The sequence below is a fragment of the Oncorhynchus clarkii genome, chromosome 18 (genome assembly GCF_045791955.1).
Source record: "Oncorhynchus clarkii lewisi isolate Uvic-CL-2024 chromosome 18, UVic_Ocla_1.0, whole genome shotgun sequence".
Taxonomy (NCBI): Eukaryota; Metazoa; Chordata; class Actinopteri; order Salmoniformes; family Salmonidae; genus Oncorhynchus; species Oncorhynchus clarkii.
Window position 1 is genome coordinate 2708369 of NC_092164.1, and position 26999 is coordinate 2735367.

General features: G+C 44.8%; 2 protein-coding genes across 3 annotated transcripts in view; one reads left to right on the plus strand and one right to left on the minus strand.

Moving 5' to 3' along the window:
* The window catches only part of LOC139372820 (phosphorylase b kinase regulatory subunit alpha, liver isoform-like), a 40601-nt gene extending 18641 nt beyond the window's left edge, over positions 1-21960 (minus strand). For both annotated transcript variants that reach the window (XM_071112635.1, XM_071112634.1), the window contains exons 1-20: positions 21705-21960; positions 21452-21543; positions 18379-18537; positions 16698-16745; positions 16357-16525; positions 15930-16012; positions 14578-14658; positions 14295-14393; positions 12790-12936; positions 12020-12073; positions 10039-10161; positions 9677-9772; positions 9356-9463; positions 9156-9234; positions 8680-8814; positions 8496-8605; positions 7059-7203; positions 6055-6133; positions 5749-5888; positions 5398-5568 (exon numbers count right to left, since the gene is read on the minus strand). In XM_071112635.1, the coding sequence (XP_070968736.1) occupies positions 5398-5568; positions 5749-5888; positions 6055-6133; positions 7059-7203; positions 8496-8605; positions 8680-8814; positions 9156-9234; positions 9356-9463; positions 9677-9772; positions 10039-10161; positions 12020-12073; positions 12790-12936; positions 14295-14393; positions 14578-14658; positions 15930-16012; positions 16357-16525; positions 16698-16745; positions 18379-18537; positions 21452-21529 (2104 nt within the window). In that variant the 5' untranslated portion in view covers positions 21530-21543; positions 21705-21960. The remainder of the gene's footprint in view (positions 1-5397; positions 5569-5748; positions 5889-6054; positions 6134-7058; positions 7204-8495; positions 8606-8679; positions 8815-9155; positions 9235-9355; positions 9464-9676; positions 9773-10038; positions 10162-12019; positions 12074-12789; positions 12937-14294; positions 14394-14577; positions 14659-15929; positions 16013-16356; positions 16526-16697; positions 16746-18378; positions 18538-21451; positions 21544-21704) is intronic.
* Positions 21961-24517: 2557 nt separating this feature from the next.
* Positions 24518-26999, plus strand: part of LOC139373918 (zinc finger protein 135-like) — a 4537-nt gene continuing 2055 nt past the window's right edge. The window contains exon 1 of the mRNA XM_071115009.1: positions 24518-24593. Coding sequence (XP_070971110.1) covers positions 24518-24593 — 76 coding nt within the window. The remainder of the gene's footprint in view (positions 24594-26999) is intronic.

The window sequence follows — 26999 nt, forward strand, 5'->3', positions numbered from 1 at the left end:
TACAGAGTGTAGAAACCTACAGAGTCCCACCCATACAGTAGAAACCTACAGAGTCCCATACAGTAGAAACCTACAGAGTCCCAACCATACAGTAGAAACCTACAGAGTCCCATACAGTAGAAACCTACAGAGTCCCAACCATACAGTAGAAACCTACAGAGTCCCACCCATACAGTAGAAACCTACAGAGTCCCACCCATACAGTAGAAACCTACAGAGTCCCAACCATACAGTAGAAACCTACAGAGTCCCATACAGTAGAAACCTACAGAGTCCCAACCATACAGTAGAAACCTACAGAGTCCCAACCATACAGTAGAAACCTACAGAGTCCCACCCATACAGTAGAAACCTACAGAGTCCCATACAGTAGAAACCTACAGAGTCCCATACAGTAGAAACCTACAGAGTCCCAACCATACAGTAGAAACCTACAGAGTCCCAACCATACAGTAGAAACCTACAGAGTCCCAACCATACAGTAGAAACCTACAGAGTCCCATACAGTAGAAACCTACAGAGTCCCACCCATACAGTAGAAACCTACAGAGTCCCACCCATACAGTAGAAACCTACAGAGTCCCAACCATACAGTAGAAACCTACAGAGTCCCATACAGTAGAAACCTACAGAGTCCCAACCATACAGTAGAAACCTACAGAGTCCCACCCATACAGTAGAAACCTACAGAGTCCCATACAGTAGAAACCTACAGAGTCCCATACAGTAGAAACCTACAGAGTCCCAACCATACAGTAGAAACCTACAGAGTCCCAACCATACAGTAGAAACCTACAGAGTCCCAACCATACAGTAGAAACCTACAGAGTCCCATACAGTAGAAACCTACAGAGTCCCACCCATACAGTAGAAACCTACAGAGTCCCACCCATACAGTAGAAACCTACAGAGTCCCATACAGTAGAAACCTACAGAGTCCCACCCATACAGTAGAAACCTACAGAGTCCCAACCATACAGTAGAAACCTACAGAGTCCCAACCATACAGTAGAAACCTACAGAGTCCCATACAGTAGAAACCTACAGAGTCCCAACCATACAGTAGAAACCTACAGAGTCCCAACCATACAGTAGAAACCTACAGAGTCCCAACCATACAGTAGAAACCTACAGAGTCCCATACAGTAGAAACCTACAGAGTCCCAACCATACAGTAGAAACCTACAGAGTCCCATACAGTAGAAACCTACAGAGTCCCACCCATACAGTAGAAACCTACAGAGTCCCATACAGTAGAAACCTACGGAGTCCCAACCATACAGTAGAAACCTACAGAGTCCCACCCATACAGTAGAAACCTACAGAGTCCCAACCATACAGTAGAAACCTACAGAGTCCCATACAGTAGAAACCTACAGAGTCCCATACAGTAGAAACCTACAGAGTCCCAACCATACAGTAGAAACCTACAGAGTCCCAACCATACAGTAGAAACCTACAGAGTCCCACCCATACAGTAGAAACCTACAGAGTCCCATACAGTAGAAACCTACAGAGTCCCATACAGTAGAAACCTACAGAGTCCCAACCATACAGTAGAAACCTACAGAGTCCCATACAGTAGAAACCTACAGAGTCCCAACCATACAGTAGAAACCTACAGAGTCCCAACCATACAGTAGAAACCTACAGAGTCCCACCCATACAGTAGAAACCTACAGAGTCCCACCCATACAGTAGAAACCTACAGAGTCCCAACCATACAGTAGAAACCTACAGAGTCCCATACAGTAGAAACCTACAGAGTCCCATACAGTAGAAACCTACAGAGTCCCATACAGTAGAAACCTACAGAGTCCCACCCATACAGTAGAAACCTACAGAGTCCCATACAGTAGAAACCTACAGAGTCCCATACAGTAGAAACCTACAGAGTCCCATACAGTAGAAACCTACAGAGTCCCAACCATACAGTAGAAACCTACAGAGTCCCATACAGTAGAAACCTACAGAGTCCCAACCATACAGTAGAAACCTACAGAGTCCCACCCATACAGTAGAAACCTACAGAGTCCCACCCATACAGTAGAAACCTACAGAGTCCCATACAGTAGAAACCTACAGAGTCCCATACAGTAGAAACCTACAGAGTCCCATACAGTAGAAACCTACAGAGTCCCATACAGTAGAAACCTACAGAGTCCCATACAGTAGAAACCTACAGAGTCCCATACAGTAGAAACCTACAGAGTCCCATACAGTAGAAACCTACAGAGTCCCATACAGTAGAAACCTACAGAGTCCCAACCATACAGTAGAAACCTACAGAGTCCCACCCATACAGTAGAAACCTACAGAGTCCCATACAGTAGAAACCTACAGAGTCCCATACAGTAGAAACCTACAGAGTCCCACCCATACAGTAGAAACCTACAGAGTCCCATACAGTAGAAACCTACAGAGTCCCATACAGTAGAAACCTACAGAGTCCCATACAGTAGAAACCTACAGAGTCCCAACCATACAGTAGAAACCTACAGAGTCCCATACAGTAGAAACCTACAGAGTCCCAACCATACAGTAGAAACCTACAGAGTCCCACCCATACAGTAGAAACCTACAGAGTCCCACCCATACAGTAGAAACCTACAGAGTCCCATACAGTAGAAACCTACAGAGTCCCATACAGTAGAAACCTACAGAGTCCCATACAGTAGAAACCTACAGAGTCCCATACAGTAGAAACCTACAGAGTCCCATACAGTAGAAACCTACAGAGTCCCATACAGTAGAAACCTACAGAGTCCCAACCATACAGTAGAAACCTACAGAGTCCCAACCATACAGTAGAAACCTACAGAGTCCCAACCATACAGTAGAAACCTACAGAGTCCCATACAGTAGAAACCTACAGAGTCCCACCCATACAGTAGAAACCTACAGAGTCCCACCCATACAGTAGAAACCTACAGAGTCCCATACAGTAGAAACCTACAGAGTCCCACCCATACAGTAGAAACCTACAGAGTCCCAACCATACAGTAGAAACCTACAGAGTCCCAACCATACAGTAGAAACCTACAGAGTCCCATACAGTAGAAACCTACAGAGTCCCAACCATACAGTAGAAACCTACAGAGTCCCAACCATACAGTAGAAACCTACAGAGTCCCAACCATACAGTAGAAACCTACAGAGTCCCATACAGTAGAAACCTACAGAGTCCCAACCATACAGTAGAAACCTACAGAGTCCCATACAGTAGAAACCTACAGAGTCCCACCCATACAGTAGAAACCTACAGAGTCCCATACAGTAGAAACCTACGGAGTCCCAACCATACAGTAGAAACCTACAGAGTCCCACCCATACAGTAGAAACCTACAGAGTCCCAACCATACAGTAGAAACCTACAGAGTCCCATACAGTAGAAACCTACAGAGTCCCATACAGTAGAAACCTACAGAGTCCCAACCATACAGTAGAAACCTACAGAGTCCCAACCATACAGTAGAAACCTACAGAGTCCCACCCATACAGTAGAAACCTACAGAGTCCCATACAGTAGAAACCTACAGAGTCCCATACAGTAGAAACCTACAGAGTCCCAACCATACAGTAGAAACCTACAGAGTCCCATACAGTAGAAACCTACAGAGTCCCAACCATACAGTAGAAACCTACAGAGTCCCAACCATACAGTAGAAACCTACAGAGTCCCACCCATACAGTAGAAACCTACAGAGTCCCACCCATACAGTAGAAACCTACAGAGTCCCAACCATACAGTAGAAACCTACAGAGTCCCATACAGTAGAAACCTACAGAGTCCCATACAGTAGAAACCTACAGAGTCCCATACAGTAGAAACCTACAGAGTCCCACCCATACAGTAGAAACCTACAGAGTCCCATACAGTAGAAACCTACAGAGTCCCATACAGTAGAAACCTACAGAGTCCCATACAGTAGAAACCTACAGAGTCCCAACCATACAGTAGAAACCTACAGAGTCCCATACAGTAGAAACCTACAGAGTCCCAACCATACAGTAGAAACCTACAGAGTCCCACCCATACAGTAGAAACCTACAGAGTCCCACCCATACAGTAGAAACCTACAGAGTCCCATACAGTAGAAACCTACAGAGTCCCATACAGTAGAAACCTACAGAGTCCCATACAGTAGAAACCTACAGAGTCCCATACAGTAGAAACCTACAGAGTCCCATACAGTAGAAACCTACAGAGTCCCATACAGTAGAAACCTACAGAGTCCCAACCATACAGTAGAAACCTACAGAGTCCCATACAGTAGAAACCTACAGAGTCCCACCCATACAGTAGAAACCTACAGAGTCCCATACAGTAGAAACCTACAGAGTCCCATACAGTAGAAACCTACAGAGTCCCATACAGTAGAAACCTACAGAGTCCCATACAGTAGAAACCTACAGAGTCCCATACAGTAGAAACCTACAGAGTCCCAACCATACAGTAGAAACCTACAGAGTCCCACCCATACAGTAGAAACCTACAGAGTCCCATACAGTAGAAACCTACAGAGTCCCATACAGTAGAAACCTACAGAGTCCCACCCATACAGTAGAAACCTACAGAGTCCCATACAGTAGAAACCTACAGAGTCCCATACAGTAGAAACCTACAGAGTCCCATACAGTAGAAACCTACAGAGTCCCATACAGTAGAAACCTACAGAGTCCCATACAGTAGAAACCTACAGAGTCCCAACCATACAGTAGAAACCTACAGAGTCCCACCCATACAGTAGAAACCTACAGAGTCCCACCCATACAGTAGAAACCTACAGAGTCCCATACAGTAGAAACCTACAGAGTCCCATACAGTAGAAACCTACAGAGTCCCATACAGTAGAAACCTACAGAGTCCCATACAGTAGAAACCTACAGAGTCCCATACAGTAGAAACCTACAGAGTCCCAACCATACAGTAGAAACCTACAGAGTCCCATACAGTAGAAACCTACAGAGTCCCACCCATACAGTAGAAACCTACAGAGTCCCACCCATACAGTAGAAACCTACAGAGTCCCACCCATACAGTAGAAACCTACAGAGTCCCATACAGTAGAAACCTACAGAGTGTAGAAACCTACAGAGTGTAGAAACCTACAGAGTCCCAACCATACAGTAGAAACCTACAGAGTCCCATACAGTAGAAACCTACAGAGTCCCAACCATACAGTAGAAACCTACAGAGTCCCACCCATACAGTAGAAACCTACAGAGTCCCAACCATACAGTAGAAACCTACAGAGTCCCATACAGTAGAAACCTACAGAGTCCCATACAGTAGAAACCTACAGAGTCCCATACAGTAGAAACCTACAGAGTCCCATACATAACCCTAAACCTAACACTTTGAATAAACAAACAGTAAATGTGATGATAACTTACTGGGCATGTTGAGGCCTTGGACCTGGGCCATGAAGGAGAGGATGTCTCTGGTGGTGTGTTCAGCACTAAACACGTGGTGCTGCCCCCTCTGGATGGGAGGGAGATGACACTTGGTGGCTGTGCTCTGCATCAGCTGGCTGAGGTAGTGGTCAAACATGTCCTTGGAGCTGCCTGGAGGGGGGCGGGAGTTAAATGTAGACTCAGCAATATGATATTACATACCGCAAGCACAAACATGCAAACACAAATACAAACACACACCAATGACCTATACAGACATAAACACACACAGCACACCAATGACCTATACAGACATAAACACACACCAAACACACACCACGGCTGACGTACCTGAGGGGACATAACTTTCTTCTTCGTCTTCCTCCTCTTCTTCATTCTCCAGCAGGTCGTCATCGGTGTCTCCGTCGAGGAAGCTGAGCTCTGTGTGGAACGAGGTAGTCTGGAAGCTGGAGATGTTTGCCATCTGAACCCTGCAAAACACACAAGATGGAATGGAACCAAATAGGACATCACTGGAACTTTCACAACCAGGTGATGTAGTGACATAAATAGTGGAGCCTAGCATTTCCTTCTGTAAATATCCAGAGATCTCTCTTAAGATGAGTGACCTTAGAAATGGAAGAGAGTCAGTCTGACCTTGCCCCTCCGAAGTATCCATCGTTCAGCTTCCTCAGAGTGGACAGAACACACGGGTCGATGCTCTCACCATCATCCACTGGGAACAACAAGGGAAACGTGATCAATTAACCAACCAATCAATAAACCTTGTTTGTCCCATACAGAATGTAGTTTCCCAGCAAGAGTCAGTTTCCTGGACACAGATTAATCCTTGAATTTCCATTTAAATAAATGTTTAGTGCAGAAGTCACACAAACAACACAGAATGATTACCCAGAATGCTGTGTGTGATGGGGAAGGGGAGGGTATTTACCCAGCATGCTGTGTGTGATGGGGAAGGGGAGGGTATTTACCCTTCATGCTGTGTGTGACGGGGAAGGGGAGGGTATTTACCCTTCATGCTGTGTGTGATGGGGAAGGGGAGGGTATTTACCCAGCATGCTGTGTGTGATGGGGAAGGGGAGGGTATTTACCCTTCATGCTGTGTGTGACGGGGAAGGGGAGGGTATTTACCCTTCATGCTGTGTGTGATGGGGAAGGGGAGGGTATTTAGCCAGCATGCTGTGTGTGATGGGGAAGGGGAGGGTATTTACCCAGCATGCTGTGTGTGATGGGGAAGGGGAGGGTATTTACCCAGCATGCTGTGTGTGATGGGGAAGGTATTTACCCAGCATGCTGTGTGTGATGGGGAAGGGGAGGGTATTTACCCAGCATGCTGTGTGTGACGGGGAAGGTGTAGTTATTTACTCTGCATGCTGTGTGTGATGGGGAATGGGAGGGTATTTACCCAGCATGCTGTGTGTGATGGGGAAGGGGAGGGTATTTAGCCAGCATGCTGTGTGTGATGGGGAAGGAGTAGTTATTAACCCAGCATGCTGTGCGTGCCGGGGAAGGGTATTTACCCAGCATGCTGTGTGTGACGTGGAAGGGGAGGGTATTTACCCAGCATGCTGTGTGTGACGAGGAAGGTGAGGGTATTTACCCAGCATGTGGTGCGTGACGGAGAAGGGGAGGGTATTTACCCAGCATGCTGTGTGTGATGGGGAAGGTCAGGGTAGGGCGTCCGGTCATCCTCCAGGAGGAGGAGAGATAGGACAGCTCCGTCCTTAGCATCTCCACTATCATCTGGTTGTCCAGAGCCAGGTAGAAGTGATGCTGGTCCAGGAACTAAAGTAGAGGTGAGACAGTGAGATGGTTGTCCAGAGCCAGGTAGAAGTGATGCTGGTCCAGGAACTAAAGGAGAGGAGAGACAGTGAGATGGTTGTCCAGAGCCAGATAGAAGTGATGCTGGTCCAGGAACTAAAGGAGAGGAGAGACAGTGAGATGGTTGTCCAGAGCCAGGTAGAAGTGATGCTGGTCCAGGAACTAAAGGAGAGAGATGGCCAACACTACTGCTCCAGCCCAAACACACCTGATTCATCCCTACACAAATACACTTGATTCAGCTCTACACAAACACACCTGATTCCGCCCTACACAAACACACTTGATTCAGCCCTACACAAACACACTTGATTCATCCCTACACAAATACACTTGATTCAGCTCTACACAAACACACCTGATTCCGCCCTACACAAACACACTTGATTCAGCCCTACACAAACACACTTGATTCATCCCTACACAAATACACTTGATTCAGCTCTACACAAACACACCTGATTCAGCCCTACACAAACACACTTGATTCAGCTCTACACAAACACACCTGATTCCGCCCTACACAAACATGCCTGATTCCGCCCTACACAAACACACCAGATTCAGCCCTACACAAACACACCTGATTCAATCAAGGTCTTGATGAGCAGATAATTAGTTGAATCAGGGGCCGTATCCAAATATATATACACTGAGGTCACCCGACCTCAACCCAACAGAGATGGATTGGGATGAGTTGGACCGCATAATGAAGGGAAAGCAGCCAACAAGTGCTCAGCATATGTGGGAACTCCTTCAAGACTGTTGGAAAAGCATTCCAGGTGAAGCTGGTTGAGAGAATGCCAAGACTGTTCAAAGCTGTCATTAAGGCAAAGGGTGGCTACTTTGAAGAATCTCAAATACAAAATATATTTTGATTTGTTGAACACTTTTTGGGTTACTACATGATTCCATATTTTATAGTTTTGATGTCTTCACTATTATTCTACAATGTAGAAAATAGTACAAATAAAGACAAATCCTTGAATGAGTAGGTGTGTCCATACTTTTGATTGTTGTGATTACCAGTTGAGATCAACTTACTCCTGGCTCAGAGTTTGTCTGGGCAGTAGCTTAACATCATCCTAAAACCTACTTTGAGCTGGGAGTATTTTTTTTAAAGTCTTAAAACATGTTTTAACCAGATTCCTGCTTTGTGGATAAAGCCCTAGGTGTGCTAGATTAGGATTTAACAAACAAGAGCATTTAGGGAGATAGGACCTCTACTGTCTTAAGGTAATAACAAGGTATGTCACCTGAGGGGTGAATGTGTAGGTACGGTTCCGGATCTCGTAGAATTTCGAGGTTCCCAGAACTCCAATGTGCCTGTATGGCCTCCCGCTCAGATTCAACTTCTTGCAGTTTCCTGTGAAACAAGTCATTAGCTATGTAGTTCTTATGAAGGCTCTGTGAATCCTTTCTAAGTAGTTGTAACTGTACCCAGTTTGACGTAGACGTGGCTGAGGATGCGAGCAGGCATGACCCTGATGGGCTGGACCTCAGCGATGGTCTGGACCTCTATTTCATCGTTCTTCAGCAGCTCCTGGATCTCCTTCGACTCCGCTAACACACACACTGCCAATGTGTACACACACACACACACACACACGAACACACACACACACACACACACACACACACACACACACACAGAACAAATTAAGGTATGTACACAGAAACAAATGGTTTGTACACACACATACATGAAGGCACACACACACACACACACAAAGGCACACACACACACTCAAAAGGGAAAGGAAACTCTCAGATAGGCAGCCCTGACCACAGAGCAAACGATCTTAAACAAAACGAGTGAATTAAACAACAAGTCTAGAACTGTATATTACTTGTCCAGTTAAAGGATGTCACATGTCTTCCAGCCTGCATGAGAGGACATTAGACATGCTGCAAACCTTGTACGACTACGTCCGGCTTGAAATTGGTGGAGAATCGCCTGTTGAGAGGGTCGATCTCTCCAGGGGCGAGGAATCCCTTGGAGGAACAGACGGAGAGAGAGAGAGAGAGAGAGAGAGAACTAAAGCACCAACCAACACCTCACTGTGGTGAGACAGAGACTGAATCACTCTATTATAAGACAACAGAAGGTTTGTACCTCAGCCAGCAGAGAACTAACGATGTAGAGGGACTGTCCCCACATGTGAGGTAACTGACCCATAGCCACTCTGTCCACGGAGTGAGGGTTCCCGTACTCTTCCTCCATCTGGGGGGAAACACCACACAGTTACGGTCTTCCTCACTTAGTTGTAGGGGACGTTGTTACTTATCAGGATTCAGAAAGGTAGAAAGTGTAACCTGTTACTTCTCCGCATGCCCATATCGGCACAAGGAGTAACGCCGACGTGCCCTAAAGAAAGACGGATTTCCAATTTACACACGGACGATAAAGTTGTATTCAAAAGGGTAATGGCGATACCTTTTCAGGTGGGACAGCGTAGAGCTCAGGCATCAGGCGGATCCCGGGCTTCCCTCTGATCAGGACTTCTTCCAGAGCATCTCTGTACTCCTGCACCTGGACACAGGAAGCAGGAAAGGACATGTTCATCATACAGTCACATGACCTGGGATGGTCTAGCGGTCTGACATATAGCTCGGTGACGTCACCCGCTCTCAGACCTACAGGTAGTGTGTTTTCCTTGCTCTGAAACGGACACAGCTTTTGTGGAGTGACCGGTAACGATGCTTCGTGGGTGACAGGTGTGGATGTACTCAGAGGGTCTCAGGGTGGAACCTAGGTGGGGACGAGGAGAGGGACGGAACCAACACGGCCACACACACCTGTACTAGGTCTCCGCTGAAGATGCCGTCCAGAATGAGGTAGGTCCAGAACACTGGCCATTCACATTCTATATTCTCAAACAGTTTGAGTTCAGCCGGGTCGTAGTGGAGACGGGACGGGTCCTGAGAGAGACATACAGACAGACACGGAAATATTACACCCAATGTCTCATCTAAAAGAACAAGGCTAATCTTTAAACGAGAGTTCAAGGAAAACCCCACTAAAATACTATCTTTTGGTATTTTTTTCCCATTAGTTCACTGTTAATACAGTCCCAAAATGTTTTGTATGTCAGCAGTCAAGTTTTCAAGATATTGGACTTTTAAGAAGTAGATGCAATAGATGCAAAACGCATCATCTTTATGTGATGCAAAACGCATCATCTTTATGTGATGCAAAACGCATCATCTTTATGTGATGCAAAACGCATCATCTTTATGTGATGCAAAACGCATCATCTTTATGTGATGCAAAACGCATCATCTTTATGTGATGCAAAACGCATCATCTTTATGTGATGCAAAACGCATCATCTTTATATGATGCAAAACGCATCATCTTTATGTGATGCAAAACGCATCATCTTTATGTGATGCAAAACGCATCATCTTTATGTGATGCAAAACGCATCATCTTTATGTGATGCAAAATGCATCATGATGATGTCATGATGATGTGGCAAGTGACACTTTGTGGACGAATGACAACAATACCAACAGATTTGAAGTGTATTTTTCCTTTAAGTTCGACTGTTTAATCTGTAACAGTACGTTTTGCTGTCATTTTATAAATGCCAACAGGTCCTTTGTTTGTTCAACATGGCAGGACCTTTTTGTGTGAGTAAAATGTACCATGCAGGAAATGGCGGTGGAAACGCCTTTATGTACATACATATATTGACATAATAACCATCATGTGGAAGAGAACTTGGAGTCAGGCGATGACATGTTGTGTGGTCCTCCCACTACGACTCAGGAAACCATGCAGTTTATTAGACTACAGATGACATGTTGTGTGGTCCTCCCACCACGACTCAGGAAACCATACAGTTTATTAGACTACAGATGACATGTTGTGTGGTCCTCCCACTACGACTCAGGAAAGCATGCAGTTTATTAGACTACAGATGACATGTTGTGTGGTCCTCCCACCACGACTCAGGAAACCATGCAGTTTATTAGACTACAGATGACATGTTGTGTGGTCCTCCCACTACGACTCAGGAAACCATACAGTTTATTAGACTACAGATGACATGTTGAGGTGTCCTCCCACCACGACTCAGGAAACCATGCAGTTTATTAGGCTACAGATGACATGTTGTGGTGTCCTCCCACCACGACTCGGGAAACCATGCAGTTTATTAGACTACAGATGACATGTTGTGTGGTCCTCCCTCCATGACTCAGGAAACCATGCAGTTTATTAGGCTACAGATGACATGTTGTGTGGTCCTCCCTCCATGACTCGGGAAACCATGCAGTTTATTAGGCTACAGATGACATGTTGTGGTGTCCTCCCACCACGACTCGGGAAAGCATGCAGTTTATTAGACTACAGATGACATGTTGTGTGGTCCTCCCACCACGACTCGGGAAAGCATGCAGTTTATTAGGCTACAGATGACATGTTGTGTGGTCCTCCCACCACGACTCGGGAAACCATGCAGTTTATTAGACTACAGATTAAATAAATTATGATGAACTTCACAGGGTGGTGAAAGTGCAAGGTGATGAGCTTGATGGTCCTTTCCAATAAATATCCAGGGTCTGATTCTGGTGACATGATGATCGATGCTTGGTTGCCGTTTTGACAAATAACAATATTTTCACTCTTAATCAATAATAATGTCATCATGTAGACGAGCCTACACACACTGTATCTGCCTGCTGTTGGCTACAGCGCAGATACGAGACCATTGGATGAAAATCTAGTTTATTTCACACTGTAAGGAGAAAAACATACAAATCTGTACAGTACCTCTCTTGGGCATCGGTATCCATCTCTGATGAAACGGCAGCAGCCATAGCGTCCCTGGGGAAGGGAACGGAGTCATTTAGATACGTCATTCTAGAGCACCATTAAGCCTAGCCAATGGAGGGTTCCCATTGACATCCTTTCACCATCCCGGACTAGGCTTAATCTGAGTCTGGGAATCAACTAGCCCATATAGTGTGTCTGTGGTCCAGTCTAGACAGGATCCTATCTACCTGTAGCCTGGACATGATCTCACTGTATCTGTGGTCCAGTCTAGACAGGATCCTATCTACCTGTAGCCTGGATATGATCTCACTGTATCTGTGGTCCAGTCTAGACAGGATCCTATCTACATGTAGCCTGGATATGATCTCACTGTATCTGTGGTCCAGTCTAGACAGGATCTTATCTACCTGTATCTTGGATATGATCTCACTGTATCTGTGGTCCAGTCTAGACAGGATCCTATCTACCTGTAGCCTGGATATGATCTCACTGTATCTGTGGTCCAGTCTAGACAGGCTCCTATCTACCTGTAGCCTGGATATGATCTCATTGTATCTGTGGTCCAGTCTAGACAGGCTCCTATCTACCTGTAGCCTGGATATGATCTCACTGTATCTGTGGTCCAGTCTAGACAGGACCCTATCTACCTGTAGCCTGGACATGATCTCACTGTATCTGTGGTCCAGTCTAGACATTATCCTATCTACCTGTAGCCTGGACATGATCTCACTGTATCTGTGGTCCAGTCTAGACAGTATCCTATCTACCTGTAGCTTGGATATGATCTCAGTCTTAGTGATGGTGACCAGGTCTGCATCCTCCACAGCGAAGGCAGGGAAGGAGATGATTGACAGGAGACCAGCGTCGATCTCTTTAGAGGTGGAGGCTCGTGGCAGCATGGAGCACAGGATAGCCTGGAGAGGTCAAATACAAACGGGTCAGTTTCTGACAGATGGCGTCATTCTGACACCACCGTGTTGCCAGGAGACATCAGTTGTGCTATCTGACGTAAAACAATGGTCAGTTTCATAGATATCATTTTAAGGTTTACAAAATAATCTGATTAAACCAGACTGGACACTGCCCTCACCAGGCTAGAGAAGATTAAACCAGACTGGACACTGCCCTCACCAGGCTAGAGAAGATTAAACCAGATTGGACACTGCCCTCACCAGGCTAGAGAAGATTAAACCAGACTGGACACTGCCCTCACCAGGCTAGAGAAGATTAAACCAGACTGGACACTGCCTCACCAGGCTAGAGAAGATTCAACCAGACTGGACACTGCCTCACCATGCTAGAGAAGATTAAACCAGACTGGACACTGCCCTCACCAGGCCAGAGGAGAATAAACCAAACTGGACACTGCACTCACCAGGCTAGAGAAGATTAAACCAGACTGGACACTGCCCTCACCAGGCTAGAGAAGATTAAACCAGACTGGACACTGCCTCACTAGGCTAGAGAAGATTAAACCAGACTGGACACTGCCCTCACCAGGCTAGAGGAGAATAAACCAGACTGGACACTGCCCTCACCAGGCTAGAGAAGATTAAACAAGACTGGACACTGCCCTCACCAGGCTAAAGAAGATTAAACTAGACTGGACACTGCCCTCACCAGGCTAGAGAAGATTAAACCAGACTGGACACTGCCCTCACCAGGCTAGAGAAGATTAACCCAGACTGGACACTGCCCTCACCAGGCTAGAGAAGATTGAACCAGACTGGACACTGCCCTCACCAGGCTAGAGAAGATTAAACCAGACTGGACACTGCCCTCACCAGGCTAGAGAAGATTAAACCAGACTGGACACTGCCCTCACCAGGCTAGAGAAGATTAAACCAGAATGGACACTGCCCTCACCAGGCTAGATAAGATTAAACCAGACTGGACACTGCCCTCACCAGGCTAGAGAAGATTAAACCAGAATGGACACTGCCCTCACCAGGCTAGATAAGATTAAACCAGAATGGACATTGCCCTCACCAGGCTAGAGGAGATTAAACCAGACTGGACACTGCCTCACCAGGCTAGAGAAGATTAAACCAGAATGGACACTGCCCTCACCAGGCTAGATAAGATTAAACCAGAATGGACATTGCCCTCACCAGGCTAGAGGAGATTAAACCAGACTGGACACTGCCCTCACCAGGCTAGAGAAGATTAAACCAGAATGGACACTGCCCTCACCAGGACTAGAGAAGATTAAACCAGACTGGACACTGCCCTCACCAGGACTAGAGAAGATAGGACATGTTTATCACAGTACCTGGCAGTGCTCCACCTCGTCCGGCAAAACGTGAATGACAGATTTGGGTCCTCCATGAGCCCCAAAGAGGTCCAGCTCATCAATGGCCTCCAATGCAGCCTGAACATAAAACCCAACATGTTGTTGTTGTTGTTTTAGGAGTTTAGATATAGTAGCTGTGTTGCGATAAGAGGACTGTTATGAGTCTAGATATGGTAGTTAAGATATGATTGGAGACGTAAAAGGAGACCATGTATTATCATTGTTACATATAGGACAAGCGTTACATCTAAAGCGTCAGTACCTTGGCCATCCCCACAGAGCTGGCGTTCAGTTCTGGGATCCCCTGATTGGTCTTGTCCCCTCGCTCCCACATCCCATAATCCTGCACAGAGAGAGAGAGAGAGAGACACACACACAGTTACCATGACAACCAGGTTTAAAATCATACTATTTGGAGACCTTAATTTGAACCTAAATATAATTTTCTTTGACCTAATCCAATATATACTGTATATACAGTATATTCTATATATTTACACAAATAGTAATCAGTAGGACGTATGCACTCTGTTTTAACTCCTCATGTCTCAGAAACAAACAACGCTGACAGGGAGATTCTGGACTATCTGCTTATTCTGGTTGGTGAAGTCGCTAACTAAGACACATTCTCCTGGATGGGAAACGTATTCTGGTTGGTGAAGTCGCTAACTAAGACACAGTCTCCTGGATGGGAAACGTATTCTGGTTGGTGAAGTCGCTAACTAAGACACATTCTCCTGGATGGGAAACGTATTCTGGTTGGTGAAGTCGCTAACTAAGACACATTCTCCTGGATGGGAAACGTATTCTGGTTGGTGAAGTCGCTAACTAAGACACATTCTCCTGGATGGGAAACGTATTCTGGCTAGTGAAGTCGCTAACTAAGACACATTCTCCTGGATGGGAAACGTATTCTGGCTAGTGAAGTCGCTAACTAAGACACATTCTCCTGGATGGGAAACGTATTCTGGCTAGTGAAGTCGCTAACTAAGACACATTCTCCTGGATGGGAAACGTATTCTGGCTAGTGAAGTCGCTAACTAAGACACATTCTCCTGGATGGGAAACGTCAGTTGTTGACCAGTTGAACCGTTTATTTTTCAGTACCATGTCAGCTCTCTGTTGACATTATGTTAATTAAATACTCTGTTGACATTATGTTAATAATTATGACATTATGTCAATGAATTATGTTCAGTAGTTTTCACCTGTTAGTTTATAATTATCTGTTTTAGCCGACCACACAGGCCTTTGACCTGTTGGCGCTTTTAAGCTAAAAAATATGTTGATGCTTTTAGGGTTAAGTGCTGATGTTCCCATGTTGACCAATGAAATGTATTGAAAGTTATTCTACCAACCAATCAGAAAGTTCACTGTGTGGGATTTTACAATATACTGTATAAGCCATGTAAAAGGTATTGTTTGGTAAGGTGTTCCTTATAGCACGACACTTCTATAGTCTCCACTACCTCTACTGATATTCCTATTGATCTTCAGTATAGTATTGCTTCTGTCTCCATTACCGTTCAGACTTCTATTACTTCCTGCTAAGTCGTATGCTAGTGAGGTTAGAAGAAGAGAGCCTCGCTCAAACAGACCTTGAACATTACCTACCGCAACTTTATAAGCAGCCTCAATGTAGAAGACCAGGTTCTGGATAAAAGCCACTTCATGCAGGGTTGATATGATACGAAGACCTGGAGAAGACCAGACAGTGATAAAGAACAACGCCGCCGGTATACAGTCAAGTTATTTCACAATGACACGATCCATCACACACACACAGACACATACACACACACACACACACATACACACACACGCACACACACACACACACACACACACACACACACATACACACACACGCACACACACACACACACACACACACACACACACACACACACACACACACACACAGACAGACAGACAGACACAGACACAGACACAGTAACACAGACACAGACACACACACACACACACACACACACACAGTAACACAGACACACACACACACATCGACACACACACACGGTACCTGAGGCAGTCATCTGAGCCAAAACCAGCAGGTACAGAGAGGTGGCATCAACCTGCAGGTGTCCCCACTGATCGTCCCCCACCACGGTAGCACAGGTGGGGGTGTGGTACTTGGCGTGCAGACAGTCCTTGGGGCTCTGGGTGTGTTTAAACTTCTCCACCTTGGCCACCTGTAGTCAGACACACTGACATGCTCAGAAAAGGCTATTACACAGCCAGACCAAGGGAGAAACACATACAGAATTGCTCCCACAGCGTAGTGCATTGTTGCCCTTATGCCATATACTAGTGACTGTGTTGTTACATGGTAGAAGGAATGGGACAGTAACCACGGTAACCCACCTGTCGCATCATACACTGGAGCAGCCCTTGCATCAGCTTGACAACACTCTGTAGAATAATACAAATATAGATATTTACCACACCTTACGGGGATCGGTAACTCCTGCTTTCACAAGTTTATCTATTCAGGACTCCCAAGGACTGAAATATGCCAATCTCTGCCTGTGGCCTACAACATAGATCATAGGACAGCATGCATGGAACACACTAACATGTTTCGGGAAAGGAATGTCTTGTTACGACACAGTGTGGTCATGAGGTCGGGTCCTTGCAGTCAAGGAATATTCAGACCCCCTTTCCAACACAGATCCCACAGTACAGTAAGTATGGAGGACACAACACAGATCACACAGTACAGTAAGTATGGGACACACAACACAGATCACACAGTACAGTAAGTATGGGACACAAAACACAGATCACACAGTACAGTAAGTATGGAGGACACAACACAGATCACACAGTACAGTAAGTATGGGACACACAACACAGATCCCACAGTACAGTAAGTATGGGACACACAACACAGATCACACAGTACAGTAAGTATGGGACACACAACACAGATCACACAGTACAGTAAGTATGGGACACACAACACAGATCACACAGTACAGTAAGTATGGGACACACAACACAGATCACACAGTACAGTAAGTATGGAGGACACAACACAGATCACACAGTACAGTAAGTATGGAGGACACAACACAGATCACACAGTACAGTAAGTATGGAGGGCACAACACAGATCACACAGTACAGTAAGTATGGAGGACACAACACAGATCACACAGTACAGTAAGTATGGAGGGCACAACACAGATCACACAGTACAGTAAGTATGGAGGACACAACACAGATCACACAGTACAGTAAGTATGGGACACACAACACAGATCACACAGTACAGTAAGTATGGGACACCCAACACAGATCACACAGTACAGTAAGTATGGGACACACAACACAGATCACACAGTACAGTAAGTATGGGACACACAACACAGATCACACAGTACAGTAAGTATGGGACACACAACACAGATCACACAGTACAGTAAGTATGGAGGGCACAACACAGATCCCACAGTACAGTAAGTATGGAGGACACACAACACAGATCACACAGTACAGTAAGTATGGAGGACACAACACAGATCCCACAGTACAGTAAGTATGGAGGACACACAACACAGATCACACAGTACAGTAAGTATGGAGGACACAACACAGATCACACAGTACAGTAAGTATGGAGGACACAACACAGATCACACAGTACAGTAAGTATGGAGGACACAACACAGATCACACAGTACAGTAAGTATGGAGGACACAACACAGATCACACAGTACAGTAAGTATGGAGGACACAACACAGATCACACAGTACAGTAAGTATGGAGGACACACAACACAGATCACACAGTACAGTAAGTATGGAGGACACAACACAGATCACACAGTACATTAAGTATGGGACACACAACACAGATCACACAGTACAGTAAGTATGGAGGACACAACACAGATCACACAGTACAGTAAGTATGGAGGACACAACACAGATCACACAGTACAGTAAGTATGGGACACACAACACAGATCCCACAGTACAGTAAGTATGGAGGACACACCACTATTTTGACATGCTGTGAGATGGAAGCCAGCCAGTCACCTGCTCCAGTTCGTAGGCCTTGGCCTTGTCCTCATCCCGGTCAGCGTTCTTCCTGTAGGCCATCCCCAGACCCCACACCGCCAGGATGCTGTAGACATTGTCACGCACCCAGGCATCTGGCAGCTGGACACTGCAGGGCAACAGGCCTGTTACTGGGTTCTGGAGACACACACAGGTTAGACAGGCAGGTTAGACCGGCAGGTAGATAGATATCTAAGTCTGGGCTCTGGCTGGGCCACTCAAGGACATTCACAGACTTGTCCCGAAGCCACTACTGTACGTTGTCTTGGCTGTGTACTTAGGGTCGTTGTCCTGTTGCAAGGTGAACCCTCAACCCAGTCTCAGATCATGAGAGCTCTGGAGCAGGTTTTCATCAAGAATCTCTCTGTACTTTGCTCTGTTCATCTTTCCCTCGATCCCTCGATTCCCACAATTCCTTCGACCTCTCGGCTTGGTTTTTGCTCTGACATGCATCCTAAAGATTGATTCTATACATCGTTTGACATGTTTCTACGGACTGTAATGGAACTGTTTTGACTTTTCGTCTGGACCTAGTGATCGCGAGTCATGAATTTGGATTACTGGGCTAAACGCGTGAACAAAAAGGAGATATTTGGACATAAATGATGGACATAATCGAACAAAACAAACATTTATTGTGGAACTGGGATTCCTGTGAGTGCATTCTGATGAAGATCATCAAAGGTAAGTGAATATTTATAATACTATTTCTGTTGTTCTGTTGACTACACAACATGGCGGATATCTGTTTGGGTTGTTTTGGTCTCTGAGCGCTGTACTCAGATTATAGCAAGGTGTGCTTTTTCGGTAAAGCTTTTTTGAAATCTGAGACAGCGGTTGCATTAAGGAGAAGTGTATCTATAATTCCGTGCATTATAGTTGTATCTTTTATCAATGTTTATTATTTCTGTAAATTGATGTGGCTCTCTGCAAAATCACCGGATGTTTTGGAACTACTGAACGTAACGCGCCAATGTATACTGAGATTTTTTTTATATAAATATGAACATTATCGAACAAAACATACATGTATTGTGTAACATGAAGTCCTATGAGTGTCATCTAATGAAGATCATCAAAGGTTAGTCATTTATTTCTCTCTATTTCTGCTTTTTGTGACTCCTCTCTTTGGCTGGAAAAATGGCTGTGTTTTTCTGTGACTAGGCTCTGACCTAACATAATCGCTTGGTGTGCTTTCATCGTAAAGCCTTTTTGAAATCGGACACTGTGGTGGGATTAACAAGAAGTGTATCTTCAAAATGGTGTACAATACTTGTATGTTTGAGGAATTTCACTGTTGTCATATCGATCCCGTTAGCAGGATCTCAGCCCAAGGAGGTTTTAACAAGAAATATGTGTAGTGGTTGAAAAACGAGTTTTAATGACTCCAACCTAAGTGTGTGTAAACTTCAACCACACACACACACACACACACACACACACACACACACACACACACACACACACACACACACACACACACACACACACACACACACACACACACACACACACACACACACACACACACACACACACACACACACACACACGTCTCTTGTAGTAGTATTTTGGTATTTTATTAGGATCCCCGTTAGCTGTTGCGAAAGAGTCATTGTTAATGTTGTAAATGATTATCGTAGCAGGAAACGACAGATTTTTTGGGAATATCTACATAGGCGTACAGAGGCCCATTATCAGCAACCATCACTCCTGTGTTCCAATGACACGTTGTGTTAGCTAATCCAAGTTTATCATTTTAAAAGGGTAGCCTAGAGGTTAGAGCGTTGGACTAGTAACCGAAAGGTTGCAAGTTCAAATCCCCGAGCTGACAAGGTACAAATCTGTCGTTCTGCCCCTGAACAGGCAGTTAACCCACTGTTCCTAGGCTGTCATTGAAAATAAAAATTGGTTCTTACTGACTTGCCTGGTTAAATAAAGGTAAAAAAAAAAAAAAGAAAGTCCCCTAAGCAAGCTGGTCCTGGGGCTCTGTTCACAAACAGACCCCACAGAGCCCCAGGACAGCAACACAATTAGACCCAACCAAATCATGAGAAAACAAAAAGATAATTACTTGACACATTGGAAAGAATTAACAAAAAACAGAGCAGACTAGATTGCTATTTGGCCCTAAACAGAGAGTACACAGTGGCAGAATACCTGTCCACTGTGACTGACCCAAACTTAACAGTGCTGTACAAGATTTTGCTTTCAAATTGCGTCAAACATAGGCCGTCATGGCTCTCAAGAGAAGAAAGGCTATGGGCACACTGCCCACAAAATGAGATGGAAGTGCAGCTCAGTTTCCTAACCTCCTGCCCAATGTATGACCATATTAGACACATGTTTTTCTCAGATTACACAGAACCACAAAGAATTTGAAAACAAATCCAATATCTATTGGGTGAAATACCACATTGTGACATCACAGCAGCAAGACGTGTGACCTGTTGCCACAAGAAAAGGGCAACCAGTGAAAAACAAACACCATTGTAAATACAACCCATATTTATGTTGATTTATTTTCCCTTTTGTACATCGTTACAACACTGTATAAAGACATAATATGCCATTTGAAATGTCTTTATTATTTTGGAACTTTTGTGAGTGTAATGTTTACTGTTAATTTTTTATTGTTTATTTCACTTTAGTTTATCATATGTTTCCCATACCAATATAGCCCTTTAAATTGAAATTGAATTGAGAGAGAGAGAGAGAAAGACTGTTAACTGACCTCAAGTAGAGTAGATAAGAAAAATACTTTCTATGTTCTCACTCTATTTTAAGTTGACCTTTGTCCAAGCTTTTATTTATTTTAGGGAGTCCACCCAGGACAGTTTGCCCATTTAAAAACAGAGAGCTATTGACTCTTGGCTTTCTAAGGATAAGTAACATACATTTAGCCTACTGTGGGGATTTTACTGAGGTATCAATATCATTAGACCTATTGTGCATGACTTCTTTCATTGCAAATGGTAACTGTACGAATGTTATTCGCATGACATAACGTGACATTGTGTCTGGCAGTGGTACGTGATATAATGAAACATACCTGGTGACATAGAATAGTCTCATGAACGAGCCTGGCGAATCCATCGAGCTTCACACCTGAGTTACTGCGGCTCCGCATGTTGCCGTCTCTATCTGTCAATATGAAATTATGACAGACAGGTAGTTAGTGCAGAATAATTTATAGTAGGGTACAGTAGTCGTGGGTCCTGACTACATTTGAAGCGTTCGCAATAGTAAAAGTACTGCAGTATGCTGTAATAAAATAACATTACTGTGTATAGAAAGTCACCTACCTTGAACCCATCAGTTATTGTGCAATGCATAAATATCGCTGTTGACAGCTTTGCAGTAGCAGCTAACAATTCCACATTCATTCAACGCATTTCATAAAACTCCTAGTTGCTCCAGCGCAGTAGCATCAGTGTCAAAATATTACCGAATACTTCACGTCGCAGAGGTGTTTTTAGCTCAACATACACAATTCCTTCACATGTAACAGATTACTGCTCCTCTCTCGGTCTCTCAATTTTCCTCTCCTCTTCCTGATGTAGACAGAATGTCCGGTATACAGTTGCCATAAAGGGGGCGCTAGAGCAGCCAACGTAGAGAAGATGAGTTGGTTATTACATATATGAATTCTTGTTAGAATCTGTTTGTTTCTTTAACATAACATAGATCTAGATTTAAACCAACAAAGGGTGCCTGATTTGTTTTCGGCTTTGCTTTCTCTTTTACTTCGTGTGGTCTTTGTCTCACCTCGGCATCATTCTGTTCAATCTAATATTTTCATATTTTCAGAATACTTTGATTGATACCAGCGCGACCCCACCTTGTCCATTTACATTCTGCAGGCATAGTAAACAAGGGCTGGAATAACGGAATTTTTAAGCCAATCAAAAATCCGGACAGTAGATGTGTTAACCAATCAAAATAGATCTAACTGCATCCCCGCTGAACGCTCGACTTCACTGGGTGGACTGCACATTTCTGTTGGATAGATTTGAATCTGCAATTCATAGTGTTTTTGAGTCAACAATCAAGATAAAGGTACGTTTTACCTCCTTATTTGTTTGGCCAGTCGTTGCAATTGCACATGTTGAACGAAAAAGCGTCCTGTGCTTCTGATCATGTCCACAAAAAGCCATTGAAAAAGTAGCTAGCTAGACATCCTTACTGTGCATGTTAGCTGCTAGCGCTAGCCACCCATCTCTGAGCTAGCTTTACACTCAAATTTGATGGATATACTGAGGGCCATAAGCTACATAACTAACAACAACTAGGCTAACTAGTTATATGACTGGGAAATGTCTGTGTTTTGATAGGCAAATCCTCAGTTGGCTAGATAGTTAGACAGAGAAGACCATATGAGGTCTTGACTATGGAGAAGACCTTTCACTAGCTATGTAAGCAAACTACCATTTATGTTTGGCTACTTTACCTCCTTGCTCCAACATACACCCTCACCGTGCCTCTGTATTGTATCACTTTACTGAACAGCCTGGGTTCAAGTCTCTTGTGTGCCTGAAGACGGAATCATCCCGATGAGCTAAAGCCCACCGAACCACCTCTGTTACACTTGTATTGATCCTTGTCTCCTCTCATATCTCTATCGTTCTCCCTTTCTCTCCTCTCCTCTCCCTCCTCTCCACCCCATCCCCCTCCCTCCTCTGTCCTTCCCCCTGTCCTCTCCTCTATCCTCCTCTCACCTTCCTCCTTCCCTCTCCTCTGTCCCCTATCATTCTCCCTTTCTCTCCTCACCCCATCCCCTCTCCCTCCTCTCCTCTCCACCCCATCCCCCTCCCTCCTCTGTTCTCCCCCCTGTCCTCTCCTCTACCCTCCTCTCATTCGTTCTCCTCTCCTCTGTCCTCTTCTCCTCCCTCCCACCAGATGCAGTTCATGCTGCTGTTCAGTCGGCAGGGTAAGCTGCGGCTGCAGAAGTGGTATGTTCCCCTGTCGGACAAAGAGAGGAAGAAGATCTCCAGGGACCTGGTCCAGACCATTCTAGCCCGTAAGCCCAAGATGTGTTCCTTCCTGGAGTGGAGGGACCTCAAGATCGTCTACAAGAGGTCAGAGACAGACAGACAGACAGACGAGGGTGTTAATGGTGGGAAATGATGTGCTCCTTCCTGGAGTGGAGGGACCTTAATATCATCTACAAGACAGACAGACAGACAGACAAGGGTGTTAATGGTGGGAAATGATGAGCTCCTTCCTGGAGTGGAGGGACCTTAATATCATCTACAAGACAGACAGACAGACAAGGGCGTTAATGGTGGGAAATGATGAGCTCCTTCCTGGAGTGGAGGGACCTTAATATCATCTACAAGACAGACATACGAGGGTGTTAATGGTGGGAAATGATGAGCTCCTTCCTGGAGTGGAGGGACCTTAATATCATCTATAAGACAGACAGACAGACAGGGGCGTTAATGGTGGGAAATGATGAGCTCCTTCCTGGAGTGGAGGGACCTTAATATCATCTACAAGACAGACAGACAGACAAGGGCGTTAATGGTGGGAAATGATGAGCTCCTTCCTGGAGTGGAGGGACCTTAATATCATCTACAAGACAGACATACAAGGGTGTTAATGGTGGGAAATGATGAGCTCCTTCCTGGAGTGGAGGGACCTTAATATCATCTACAAGACAGACAGACAGACAGACAGACGAGGGTGTTAATGGTGGGAAATGATGAGCTCCTTCCTGGAGTGGAGGGACCTTAATATCATCTACAAGACAGACAGACAGACAGACAAGGGTGTTAATGGTGGGAAATGATGAGCTCCTTCCTGGAGTGGAGGGACCTTAATATCATCTACAAGACAGACAGACGAGGGTGTTAATGGTGGGAAATGATGAGCTCCTTCCTGGAGTGGAGGGACCTTAATATCATCTACAAGACAGACAGACGAGGGTGTTAATGGTGGGAAATGATGTGCTCCTTCCTGGAGTGGAGGGACCTTAATATCATCTACAAGACAGACAGACAGACAGGGGCGTTAATGGTGGGAAATTATGAGCTCCTTCCTGGAGTGGAGGGACCTTAATATCATCTACAAGACAGACAGACAGACAGACAGACGAGGGTGTTAATGGTGGGAAATGATGAGCTCCTTCCTGGAGTGGAGGGACCTTAATATCATCTACAAGACAGACAGACAGACAGACGAGGGTGTTAATGGTGGGAAATGATGAGCTCCTTCCTGGAGTGGAGGGACCTTAATATCATCTACAAGACAGACAGACATACAAGGGCGTTAATGGTGGGAAATGATGTGCTCCTTCCTGGAGTGGAGTGACCTTAATATCATCTACAAGACAGACAGACAGACATGGGCGTTAATGGTGGGAAATGATGAGCTCCTTCCTGGAGTGGAGGGACCTTAATATAATATACAAGACAGACAGACAGACAGACAAGGGTGTTAATGGTGGGAAATGATGAGCTCCTTCCTGGAGTGGAGGGACCTTAATATCATCTACAAGACAGACAGACAGACGAGGGTGTTAATGGTGGGAAATGATGAGCTCCTTCCTGGAGTGGAGGGACCTTAATATCATCTACAAGACAGACAGACGAGGGTGTTAATGGTGGGAAATGATGAGCTCCTTCCTGGAGTGGAGGGACCTTAATATCATCTACAAGACAGACAGACAGACAGGGGCGTTAATGGTGGGAAATGATGTGCTCCTTCCTGGAGTGGAGGGACCTTAATATCATCTACAAGACAGACAGACAGACAGGGGCGTTAATGGTGGGAAATGATGTGCTCCTTCCTGGAGTGGAGGGACCTTAATATCATCTACAAGACAGACAGACAGGCAGGGGCGTTAATGGTGGGAAATGATGAGCTCCTTCCTGGAGTGGAGGGACCTTAATATCATCTATAAGACAGACAGACAGACAGGGGCGTTAATGGTGGGAAATGATGAGCTCCTTCCTGGAGTGGAGGGACCTTAATATCATCTACAAGACAGACAGACAGACAGGGGCGTTAATGGTGGGAAATGATGAGCTCCTTCCTGGAGTGGAGGGACCTTAATATCATCTACAAGACAGACAGACAAGGGAAATGTGGACTCCATCTGATAGTGTTGAGGTCAATTCAGGAAGGGAATTTCACAATCTTTGTTAAAGTTTTTACTTCCTGAAATTGGCAGTTTTGACAACTAAATTGTAGTATAGTCTCAAACCACTACACTTGTGCCAAGGTTTAGAAGGTTGGTTTTCAATAAGACTTTGCTGCTAGGGAGGCACCCTTAGAGTTTTGTTTTCAGTCAGGGGGCCATTTTGTTACAGCACTCATTCTCAGAATGGTGAAGGCCATCTGATGCTTTTGTTATTCATTATTATCCCTGCTGAACGAAAGTATGTTTGTCAGAATGTGGCCCAAGGTTAGTGCCTTTGTTGTTTATCCCTGTGTTTTCCTGTCTTCCAGTCTGTATTTCTGTTGTTTATCCCTGTGTTATCCTGTCCTCTAGTCTGTATTTCTGTTGTTTATCCCTGTGTTATCCTGTCTTCTAGATACACCCGTCTGTATTTCTGTTGTTTATCCCTGTTATCCTGTCTTCCAGATACACCAGTCTGTATTTCTGTTGTTTATCCCTGTTATCCTGTCTTCCAGATACACCAGTCTGTATTTCTGTTGTTTATCCCTGTGTTTTCCTGTCTTCTAGATACACCCGTCTGTATTTCTGTTGTTTATCCCTGTGTTATCCTGTCCTCCAGTCTGTATTTCTGTTGTTTATCCCTGTGTTATCCTGTCTTCCAGATACACCCGTCTGTATTTCTGTTGTTTATCCCTGTGTTATCCTGTCCTCCAGTCTGTATTTCTGTTGTTTATCCCTGTGTTATCCTGTCCTCCAGATACACCAGTCTGTATTTCTGTTGTTTATCCCTGTGTTATCCTGTCCTCCAGTCTGTATTTATGTTGTTTATCCCTGTGTTATCCTGTCCTCCAGTCTGTATTTCTGTTGTTTATCCCTGTGTTATCCTGTCCTCCAGTCTGTATTTCTGTTGTTTATCCCTGTGTTATCCTGTCTTCCAGTCTGTATTTCTGTTGTTTATCCCTGTGTTATCCTGTCCTCCAGATACACCAGTCTGTATTTCTGTTGTTTATCCCTGTGTTATCCTGTCTTCCAGTCTGTATTCCTGTTGTTTATCCCTGTGTTATCCTGTCTTTCAGATACACCAGTCTGTATTTCTGTTGTTTATCCCTGTTATCCTGTCCTCCAGATACACCAGTCTGTATTTCTGTTGTTTATCCCTGTGTTTTCCTGTCTTCTAGATACACCCGTCTGTATTTCTGTTGTTTATCCCTGTGTTTTCCTGTCTTCTAGATACACCAGTCTGTATTTCTGTTGTTTATCCCTGTGTTATCCTGTCTTCCAGATACACCAGTCTGTATTTCTGTTGTTTATCCCTGTGTTATCCTGTCCTCCAGTCTGTATTTCTGTTGTTTATCCCTGTGTTATCCTGTCCTCCAGATACACCAGTCTGTATTTCTGTTGTTTATCCCTGTGTTATCCTGTCCTCCAGTCTGTATTTCTGTTGTTTATCCCTGTGTTATCCTGTCCTCCAGATACA